The 11,441-nt window shown below is 36.2% G+C and overlaps 2 protein-coding genes across 2 annotated transcripts; both read right to left on the bottom strand.

The window, feature by feature from the left end:
* Positions 1–36: 36 nt before the first annotated feature.
* LOC147478729 (cationic amino acid transporter 1-like) lies at positions 37–3,931 on the bottom strand. The gene is made up of 3 exons (XM_086581865.1): positions 3,607–3,931; positions 2,066–2,507; positions 37–1,697 (listed from the first exon to the last, which is right to left on the bottom strand). The coding sequence occupies exons 2-3, from the start codon at positions 2,463–2,465 to the stop codon at positions 352–354; spliced, it is 1,746 nt and encodes a 581-aa protein (XP_086437991.1). The 5' UTR covers positions 2,466–2,507; positions 3,607–3,931; the 3' UTR covers positions 37–351.
* Positions 3,932–4,891: 960 nt separating this feature from the next.
* Positions 4,892–8,929, bottom strand: LOC147478728 (Phototropic-responsive NPH3 family protein). Its single transcript, XM_086583174.1, has 4 exons — positions 8,150–8,929; positions 7,467–7,536; positions 6,056–7,282; positions 4,892–5,738 (listed from the first exon to the last, which is right to left on the bottom strand). The coding sequence occupies exons 1-4, from the start codon at positions 8,206–8,208 to the stop codon at positions 5,196–5,198; spliced, it is 1,899 nt and encodes a 632-aa protein (XP_086439300.1). The 5' UTR covers positions 8,209–8,929; the 3' UTR covers positions 4,892–5,195.
* Positions 8,930–11,441: the final 2,512 nt, after the last annotated feature.

Below are 11,441 nucleotides of genomic sequence, written 5' to 3'. Positions count from 1 at the left end.
AAATATTTCTCGCTACTTACAAAGTTTCAAAAGAAAAGAAAGAGGAAGTACAATTCATAAGCAGGAGAATAGTTCCCTGGAAAAGTGGAACACATTTTTTGTAGAACAATCCTGATACCAGTTACTTCTACTACTACTGCTACTACTAATATACTATTACTACTGTTGATTGAAAAAGATCAAGATATTTCTACGTAAGTTCCTACTTCTATATTCAGGGTTGAACTTGAGCTAAAGACCAAATATTTTCTCTGTATGAAAGAGCCATTGAGTCGAAAGGTTCTTGCCTTACAAATAAAAATGTACTCTCCAGTCTATATTGTGAAGAAATAACATTGGCAACTTTGACATTCACGGCATTTCCCTCTGATCGGCAACATTTTTCTCTTGACCAGCCTCCTTGGCTGAGTCGTATGATGCATGGAGTCCAACAAGAAAGTAGTAGATGAGCAAGATGGCTGACCACACTGCAAACCTGATAAATGAGGCTCCTTCTACCGAACCCAACAAGAACACATTCATAGCAATACTAGCAGAAGGCAACCATGGAACCAAAGGTGTTCCCCACAGCTTTGGCTTCCTAGACTCCTTCACCATCAGCTTTAACCCCAGTGTAGATAAGAACCAGATCGAAACAGTCACAATGTAACCTATCCAGCCATTCTTGCTTATTCCCCAATATGCAGCTGTTGCTGCAGATGATCCTACTATCAGTACTAAGAAACCAATGAGCTTATTCCTGTCATTGTCTGATGTCTCACCAGGAACGTAATACCGTCTGACTAGTAAAGCAAGTGCAACTAACGAGAATATGAAGAGGGTGGAGATAGAAAGTAGGCTGCTTAGTACACCAAGATCAGTGAAGAAACCTATAATGCAGTTAGCAAGGGTCATGACAATGGTGGCATTGATGGGTGTTCCAGTTTTCTCATTTATGATAGCAAGCCAAGGTGGTGCCATGTGTGTTCTCCCAATGTGGGTGAAGTATCGAGATTGGCCAATTAAATTCCCTAGTAAAACAGTGAACATCGCCTTAGCTGCGCCGAAGGAAACAAGGTACTTTGCCCAATTCATCCCAACTGCCTGAAATGCTACAGAGTATGGTGCATTTTCGTCAATTGAAGTGTACGGCTGCATAAGACACAAGGTCATAGCAAGCAGACAATACATGACTATAGTGATCGACATAGAGCCGAGTAGCCCAATTGGGATGTCGCGAACAGGATTTTTTGTCTCTTCAGCCAACGTTGCCACCCCATCAAATCCAATATAGGCAAAGAAGAGCACCGCCGAGGCAGTGAAGACACCTCGTACACCAAATGGAGCAAAGTTGTTGGTTAAATTGGTTATATTGGCCTTGGTAAGGCCAGCCACAATAATGAAAACAACAAGGACAACGTGGAAAATGGTAACAATGGTGTTGAAGCGAGAAGACATTTTGGTGCTATAACAGACGAAGACACATATGATGACTGAAACTGCAACAGCTATGGGATCGAGTTGATTGTAATTTTGGGGGAGGGCTTCAACAGTTATGCGGAGATCATCGGGGTGGAAGTTGATTAAGGTGGCAAAGTATGATGTAAATGAACGAGCTACTCCAGCTCCGGACACAACATATTCGAAGAGAATATTACCAGCAGCGACAAAAGCAACAAAGTCTCCGAGCTCCACCCTTATGTAGGCAAATGATCCTCCTGTACAATGAGCAGACCACATTCAACTTTGATCAGGGAAAGGAATTTGCATCTATTGCAGATCACACTACAGAATTTATACAACATGACAACCGGTGCATATGTATTCCTAGGACAAAATTTTCACGTTTCTGCATGCTGATGTAGTTGCCATGGAAATAAGGACGGTCTACAATTTAGACAACCGGATCATTTGATCTATGTGCAGCTTAAATTAACTTACCCAGTTTCTCTCTATAAATTAAGGCAAAAAAGAGTGAGTTAATATCAACTCCAGTTGAAGTGACCACCTTCGTCAACACAAGTACACAACTATCTTAATCAAAGTTCAAAGTTGGTCAAATATCTGTACCTACTTAACAACTCACCTGCAACAGGAATATCAACTGCAAACTCAGTGTAACAGAAGACAGAAAGCAATGCAGCAAAACCAGAAACGGCAAAGGAAAGCACCACAGCTGGACCAGCATGACCATTGGCCTCTTGTCCAGTAAGAACAAAGATTCCAGCACCCATGACTGAACCAATGCCAAACCACAATAAGTCCCACCAAGTTAGCGATTTCTTCATCTCATTCTTACTACGCGCACGCATCTGGTTCACTTCCTCTTCATCTTGTGATCTTGCCAAGAATCTGTCTGTGAGTCTTGATTTTGTTTCTTTCAATGCATTCCCATAAGACTTCCAACTCTTGAAAGATTCTTCTGGGAAGAAATCTTCTTTACTACAACAACACCACCCGCAACACCCACATTTACTTTCCTCCATCTTTCTTTTCACTCTTCAGTCCTCCACTCTTCTTAAGTCCACCTGAAAGAAATTATACGAGTTTGAGTATGTTCTAGTTTGCAGTAAGGAGAAGTACAAGTAACGTTACTATTTACTACTGAGATTTTATTGACTTTAGGCCAACTCATATATTGCCATGTAGGATACTCAGGTTGTGAGTGTGGGCGTGTGGCATTTCTAATGTAGAGCCTATCCGGTTTTCAACAGGTTACTATTTACTACTGAGATTTTATTGACTTTAGGCCAACTCATATATTGCCATGTAGGATACTCAGGTTGTGAGTGTGGGCGTGTGGCATTTCTAATATAGAGCCTATCCGGTTTTCAACAGTTGTTCTGTAGCAAGCAGATGTGATGATTATGTTGAATGTTTAGGCTGAAGGGCGAAGGGTGTTAACCTACGTACCTAGAACCTAAACTTTGATAGGAAATTATGCATACCAGAGACCTGCACCCACACAGGAGACCACCAAAGCCCTCTAAAGTCTAAACATCTCCTAACTATGTTCTGCCCAGCCAGTTTTTGTTTTATTACATCCACTAGTACAGAAGAAAAGGTTCTGAACCACCCCATGCTTATATTTCAATTCAAAATGTGCAAAAACAAATCATGGTTCTATGACATGTCAGAACGTTGCCCACAACATGTATAATGTATAGGTCAAACTCTGTATGGCACTGCTCTACTTCAGGTATTAATCATAATTATGCAAATAAGCATGCCCTTGGTATTAATCATAACGCGTGTGTGCAGGCATATGTTCATCAAGTAGTACTTCTTTGTTGGTTATAATATTAGCAACAGATCCTATTTTTTATTAATTTTTTGGTAATCATATAGGGCAGTAAAATTTTATGGAAGCATCTTTTTTTTTCAAGTACGAATATCTAACATTATGCAACTTGACAAATAATCAGAATTATAATTGCCATTGAATATTTGAATCACCTAATCAAATCTGCAAAGTTTATCGTTATATGCATTATGAATGAAAACAAATTGCATCCTCTGCAATCTGATATTTCGGACAAAGAGAAAAAAGATGACATACCATGGAACGTGAACCATTCTTATGTAATAGTACTGAAAAAAAAAAATGGTTCAACATATGATCCTCACCTTGTATTAACTTCAACAAAATGATATGTTCTCTGAAATAATCCCCTAGTGCCCCTACTTCAACTTGATCTGTTATATAAATCTTATTTTCAGAGAGAAAATGTAAGTGTGCAAAAAAAGATGATATTGATTGAACACTGAAGTACAGAAGTTTAAAAAACTTGGCATGAAAGTTGCAACTGCACCAAGTCCATAGTGAACAAAAAGTACGTGAGAGAGAGAGTAGGAGAGAATATGGGAACTGAAACAGAATCTTGGAGTATAGAATATCTCACGTTTTACACTTGCAGTTTTTAGCTGCATTATTAAAGTTTGATTATATTATGAAGAATCCAGATCATTTTCCCAATATGAAAACATTTTTTCCATATTAAAATTACTTGCCTATTCTTATCTATTCTTTATTTTTTATTCCTTTTTTGTTGGAATCTTAACGTGTTAATCTAAACGCTGATTCGGTAAATCTAAGGAATCTTATAATTCCCGTTTGTACAATTTCAATTTCAACTTCAACTCCTAGTAAAGCAAACACCTGGAGTTAAGGTCAGGACTACATTTCACCAACAGGTATCCAGAATTGTTATCCACATGATAAGAGATGGACTCACAAACTAGATCAGAGAATTACTTTTATCAGAAATATTTAAAATTGTTTAATTCCAAACCGGCTCTGAATTTATATTTAAAATAGAACAAATAAAAGTACCAAGAAACATAGTACATTTATTAATATATCATGATATTTGGAGATATTTATTTAAATATAAAAAAAATATATAAATAAAATGTTGTTATATATACAAAATATCGCAAAATATCTCCAAATATTTAAACGATATTTGTAATATTTGTGATATTTTATGATACTTTTTACGATATTTAGAAATATTTTTGTATATATAACAATTTTATTTAATATTTATAAATTACCCAAAAATAAATATAAATAATATATCATGATATATCAAAAAATATCCACAATATCCAGATATTTTGATATATCTATGATATTCCACATGAAACAATGGATTCAAATATCCAAAAAAAAAATATATTATCAGATACATATCTAAAAATTGAAACTAAATACCCATATCCTGAATTTTTCAACGAGAACTAAAATGCCAAAAGTACCATTACACACTTAAACAAGAAGGTACTAAAAGGTTCAAGGTCAAGTGAGCAAGCATTCCCCACTTGACTGGGGAATTGAAAATGCAAATATTATAGAGAATAATGTAACACCACAACAGAAAAGAGCATGCATTCCCTACTTGTCAGGAAATTGAAAATGTAAATATTATAAAATAAAATGTAAAACCACGATAAGTCCATTTCCAACTGAGTAACATACACTATACTTGTGCGGGAGAGGGAGTGGGAGGGGGCTTGAGAGGGGGACTTGTGGAACTTGGTGTAACAAGAAACACAAACCACACCAGACCATCTATAAATCCCACATCTACTTACATGGCAGAGGTAATAGAAACCAAAAGGAGAACATAACGCAACAAAAACAATGGACGCAACAATAGTGAGGTGCAGGCCAACAGCCATCCAAAAGACAAGTATATGAACAACTACGAAAGTCACTCATCTTTAGACAAGTGTTTATGTTTCCTAACCCTTTCAATCTTCAAATTACCATCCTTGTGCTGGTTACTCACAGATCCCTCTTCAGCACTGCACATCTGCGACTTGATCCTAAACCCAAACTTCTTGGAGACGTTTCCCCATGTGCTACTACCAGTCTTTCCCTTGCCCAACTTTTCAATCTCCTGCTTCATGTTTGTACACTCTTTCTCTAGTTCAGATACCCGCATCCTCATACTATCCATCCCTACCTTTAGTACCTGGTTTTCCCTAACAGCAGTTGCCCACCCACCACCTTCGTTTGACCCAGCAAACCCACTCCTCAACTGCCTAGATCCATCTAGGTTCTCAGAGACTAAGAAGCAGCCTGCAATTGATGTCCTCAACTGGAGCTGCTCAAAAAAGAGTACTTGGACTACTACTCTGAGGGGAAGCCTTTCATTCTGGGCAGCATGCGTGCAAGCTTCTAATGATAGTTTTTGGCAGTCCATCAGCCTGCATACCTGCTCCTTCTCAGATTCCGTGAGCCATGGGTGTGCCTGTAGATTTACAACATCAGTGTTTATACATATGGTTATGGCAATTGACTGAAGAGGATATGCTACAAACTGCTCAAATACGTCAAGCTGTTTTCAAATACTAATCACTTGAGAAATAATCTGATTTTTAATAACTCACTACTGAGTCCATTTAGATGCATATTTGATGACTCACTACTGAGTCCATTTAGTACATCGTGCCTTTATCAATATGCATTCACAATCCACTGATAACATGCATAGGGAACATGAATAGGGATGAAACCTACTTGTTTAAGTACAGACAACCACTCTTAGTGGAAGTTATGATTCATTACCTTGAGATATATGTCGATTGCCCGATAAAGCCCATCATCCAATGGCCTCGCATAGTCAGGTACAGCTGCGGCCAATGACAAAATTTTTGGCAGTTTCAAATTAATGTCAGGAGCAACCTCTGCAAGGTAACCATCAATAAGCTTTGCTACCATTGTGATTGGAGTGAGAGATGGTGAGCCAATCAACTGGTCATCATCTGCACAGCACGGAGAGGCCCCACCAGTCACCTGATCCATGGCCAGGAAGTGCTCAAGAATCCGCTGTACACACTCAACATTATACAGTGTTTCCATTGTATGTGAGAAATTGGGCATTAGGAGATCTTCTAATGTTGCCTGGTCCAGCTGCATCCCAATCCTTCTCTCTAAATTTGATATGCTAGAGGAGCTTGCACGAAGTATCATGGCAGTGCGAAGCAGCCCAAAGAGGAACTTGGTTGTAGTTAGGCCTTTCTGCATGGGCAGTAAATTATCAATCTCTTCCAGTAGCAGTTTTTGATCTTCCTCAGATGCTACAGCCCCCATAGCCACAGGGGCGAGATGGGTAGTAGCCTCACTGACAACCTGTCGCCTGTTTAACCCAGGTAGGTATCTTTTTGCATAAGAAGTGAGGGAACCAGAAATGATCTCCTGATTGATGCCTCGAGATTCCATGACTGAGATCAGCCTTTTATACATCGGCAGACTTAAAATTGATACATCTGCATACCACCAGTCAGATTTCAAGTTTCTTGGCCTGGCTCCCGTGCTTATGCCATTCCACAAGACACTCCCACCAGGGCTCTGCATGGGCCGACTGTGCTCCACCATGGGCCAACCAAACAAATTTGGATCTGAGGATGCCTTTGTCGCTAGTGATTCAATGCACCTCTTCACAATCTGGAGATTTTCAGCCTGCGGTAGGACATCCTCACAAGTATGGAGTGCCTTCAGAGAATCTTTCCAGCCACGAAGCACGACCTGAGCGAGAAAAAGCTCAGTCAGTGCAACTAGATTGTCATCCCCATAATCTTCAGTCATCTCCAGATGCTCGGCTGCACAGCGGAGATATACAACATTTGAAGAAGTGAGCTCAAGTTTTACACCATAACAGAACTTGGCAACTAGCTCAAATGTTTTAGCACCACCGGGAATGTCAGGAAGGTGTACAACACAACCCTCTTCTCCTCCATCTGGTGTCTCTGCAATCAATCTTTCCAAAACACCACTTCGAGAAAGCAATGGGAACTGCAAGCAATCATTCATATGTAAACGTAAATAATGTAACAATATCAAGTCTAATATTGTACGAAAGCCCTATGAAATCGGTAGGTCCAAGGTACAACAGCAAACTAAGTCGTGGTTTTCTATAGTCTAGATGAAACTTGCCAAGAACAAAATAACACAAGCCTGTATGTGAAAGAAAACTAACCTTATGAAGATGAAAGGACATTTCTCCAACTTCAACAACAACATCACTTGGGAGGCCAGTTGTACATAACCTATGATTTGTCAGCGGAGCAAGGTCAGTTAATGAAGATTTTGACTTCATGACGAGTTTAAAAAGTATGTACAATCTATTTGTACAAAAAAAGGGAGCAAAAGAAATCAGTTGGCTTTAGGAACCATTTAGCTAAATCTGATGCACACGTTTTCAACCAGTAGGTCAACTCCAGATTTTATGTGGTGAAACCCTGTCTCTTATTTGTGTCATTTTTTATGGTTAAAAAAAGTAACAAGTATTTGCCTTACAGGAAAAAAAAAACTTCAATGCAACAACTTGAAAGAAGAATCTAGGCCTGATAAGGTACATCTACTTTGAGTATAAGTGACAGTTCTCAACCTTGAAATGTCAATCTGTTAAAAGCCTAGATGAATGTGTGCTGTAAAATGTGAAATATCAAACTAGTATAGTTCACAATTTTACAAAACCATGATTCTAAGAGAACTTTCATCTTTTCAATATCAGTTCATTTGAACATCAATACAATAACTACTGTAAAACAGTTATGCATTGAGCATAATTCTAATATTTCACAAAATTCCAAGTAATCTAAACTAAGGGGACAATGTAAATTGCGGCAAAAAACTAAACTAAAAGATCAAGGAACTTACCATGCCTGCCCTTGCCGTTGAAAAGAATCTGCTTTAGATCCCAACTTCATACAAGCCATTTCAATAATTTGAATGAAACTGAAATAAAATAACCTTAAATTGCCTCTACTATTTTCTCAGTTGATAACAGAATGTACTAAGTTCTGCCCCAATTCACTCCAAACAATCTTAAACCCATCAAAACAACCATATTCTTATACCACTTCATAAAACCTCAAACCACAACAGATTAAGCAAACAGTAGCTCCACCTGAAACTCAAACACCCAATGTGAGCTTTTGATTAACAGCCCCAAACCACTCCACTACACTTTAATCACAAAGTTTCAATCTTTACCTATAAACTCTAATACTAGTAACCATATATTCAGCTCTGGATCCAGTAAAAGATTCCAAATTTTGTCTCCCACTTCTAAAATCAACACAACATTCCTTAAAAAAACACACTTTACTTCCTTTTTCTTAACTTACAACCTTTTACAACCAACCACAAGTCTTCAGAAACCAACAAAGACTTGTTCTTCTTCTACCTTAAAAAAAAAAACCCCAAGAAAGAAAGAAACAAACAAGAAGAAAACAAAAAGGCAGGAGAAGAAGTAGTAGTAGTAGTTTTTGAGGAATGGGAACTTTTTCACTTTGAGTAGAGTTGAAAATGAAAGACAGGGCATGTGTTAGAATGAGACAACAAATACTTTGGGAACTCAAAACAGTGATTATTGCTGCTTTTTTTTTTCCTTCTGAAGGTGTGGAAAAAAAAAACTGAGAAAAAGAGACTAGTACTAGTGCAGTGAGCAAAGTCATCATTAATGTTTTGGCAAGTTAGTTAATTGGTTATTAAGTTTTTGATGGACTGTTATAAATTAAATTTTGAAATATAACGTATATAATTTATTAACAGAAAATGAGGAATGCTAGAGTGCTACCTAGTACCATTTCTTTTTTTTTTTTTTTTTTTTTATCGATTTTATTTTAATCTAATAATTTTTGGGCAAAAAACAAAGATTGAAGACCAAATATGAACTTCACTGCAATTTTGTTTTGATGTAAGTTTAATTATGAGACTAGATTGTAAAAATTAAGTCATTCATAAACAATTGATTTATGAAACCATTAAAGAAAAAAACATTTTACAATGTGATTTAGAGATGATACATAGGCAAGGAGTTTACAAGCTTGTCCATGGTATTGTTGGATTTAAACTGTGACGGAGTAAATGAAGACCTATCATGGAGTTGATTAATGTGTGGGAGAAAAAATTGCTCTCTAATTATATAGACTAGTCTATTGCTGGTGCTATTCTATCTATAAAATAATTACTAAAAATTGAATTACTTATTTAATTTTTTTTATATGTAGTATTTATTTATTTGATTTTGGTTGGAGTGTAGAGATAAATTTGTAGTTATAACAAAATTACAGAGATAAAACAGTCACGAAAAAATAACCAAGAGTCACACTTTTTTTAATATAAATCACTATTGCAGCACTGCATATCAGGATCAAAAATTTTTAATTAGTAAAAGACTTGCTCTGAAACAAAGAACGCATTATAGATATCAGCCACGGATATGATTTATCAGTATGGCTACTTATTAGTATTGACGGTAAATCTCTAAGCTGATAGATTTTTTTGGTAAAACCAAGTTGAAAAATTGTAATGCGAGCCCTCTTAAGTCTTAATTAGTTACCCACTCCATTATATAGATATACTAGATATTTCACCATAAAATATATATATATATACTATATATTAACATCCAAATTCACAATGGGTTCATTAGCAGGTCATACTCTCCTCTAGCTGATGTAGAATCTTTGACCATCTATCATAATATACTAGTCTTTTGTACGTGTCTCCGCCACCTTAACAATTTCCGATTTTATTTTATTTTTCATTAATTTATGGACTGATGAAGCCTTCGTTTTCTTTATAGGAGTTAGATAAAAAGGCAAAATAAAAAAAAATAAAACAAAAAATGGCATAAATTATAATATTTGTGTTTGGCAAGGGGTAAAATCGGAAAAAAAAATGAATGGCGTGATGAATTTACTGTTGAAGCCCTCATTTTCTTTATAGGAGTTAGATTAGAAAAAATAATAATAATAAAATCACAATATATTAGAGAATATCAACAGTCATGCAATATTTGATACATTGTGGTAAATTCATGAGATTTGATATGTTGACACATCGCGCTAAATTCATGATATTGGGGGATATCTCAAGGATATAAAACAATTTGAGGTCGATGGTATCAATTCAACTGGTGATATAATGCAATTTATTACTACAATTTATCAAAATACAATGTATGAAAACATGGTGAGAAGAAAAAAAAACTGATGTCTAAACATAATACAAAAGTATATCATATTATCATGATATCAACTATGGATAGAGATTATATATTACGATATCTATTTTATAATATCTATTGCAAATATATTCGATGTGTTGACACATCGCGATGAATTTTTCATATTGAGAATCTCTTGGCAATATCGACACTTTGTAGTTGATGATATCAATTCAACTGATGAAATACTACAAAATTTACCACAAGGCAATTTAGAAAAAAAGATATAGATAGATATATCATGGTGTTTATTTGATAATATCTACTCTATGATTTGTTGAGCACAATGTAGAAAAAAAAAATCTACCATAGATAATTCGTAGCGCAATTTTTTTTTGTCTTGCTTCCAAAGTTTGTTAGTTTGCTTCCAAAACATGAAAGATTATTAAGTTGTATTGATGTGATATAAAAGATTGCAAGTGTTATTAAGTACACAAGCACTTCACCCATGGGCCACGGCTATTACTTGAATAATCGACAAGGAATAAACTATATGCTAAGATTTTGAGCTTTAGAAGCACCAAGTAGAAAACATTGATAGCAATAATTCTAACAGATGGCGTTGAGTAACTGCTGTCTATTTTGTCCAGCTAGGCCATGTGGACAGATACAGAGATACTACCAATGAAGAAAGTCCAATTATAAACCAGCTAAGCGTACAATATTTATATGCCATTACGCCCATGCATTTTCTTATGCGAGATGTTCGAAAGCTACGCATAAATAACTCATACAAAGGAATATGACCAACTCAACCTAACCAAATCTCTATAGTTGTAGAGAAGTATATCTGTTCAATATTTAATGAGAGCAGCTGGTTTCACGTCCTTGATGTTTAAATTGAATAGTAACTTGTTCCGTTAGATATTCTTCTATTCTCAAATTTCTATATTGGCAAACCTGTTATTAAATAAGATCAGTAATTCTTTGATGGCG

The sequence above is a fragment of the Coptis chinensis genome, chromosome 9 (genome assembly GCF_015680905.1).
Source record: "Coptis chinensis isolate HL-2020 chromosome 9, ASM1568090v1, whole genome shotgun sequence".
In the NCBI taxonomy this organism is placed as follows: domain Eukaryota; kingdom Viridiplantae; phylum Streptophyta; class Magnoliopsida; order Ranunculales; family Ranunculaceae; genus Coptis; species Coptis chinensis.
Note: the sequence above shows the minus strand (reverse complement) of the source record. Positions and strands in the feature narration are given on the sequence as shown.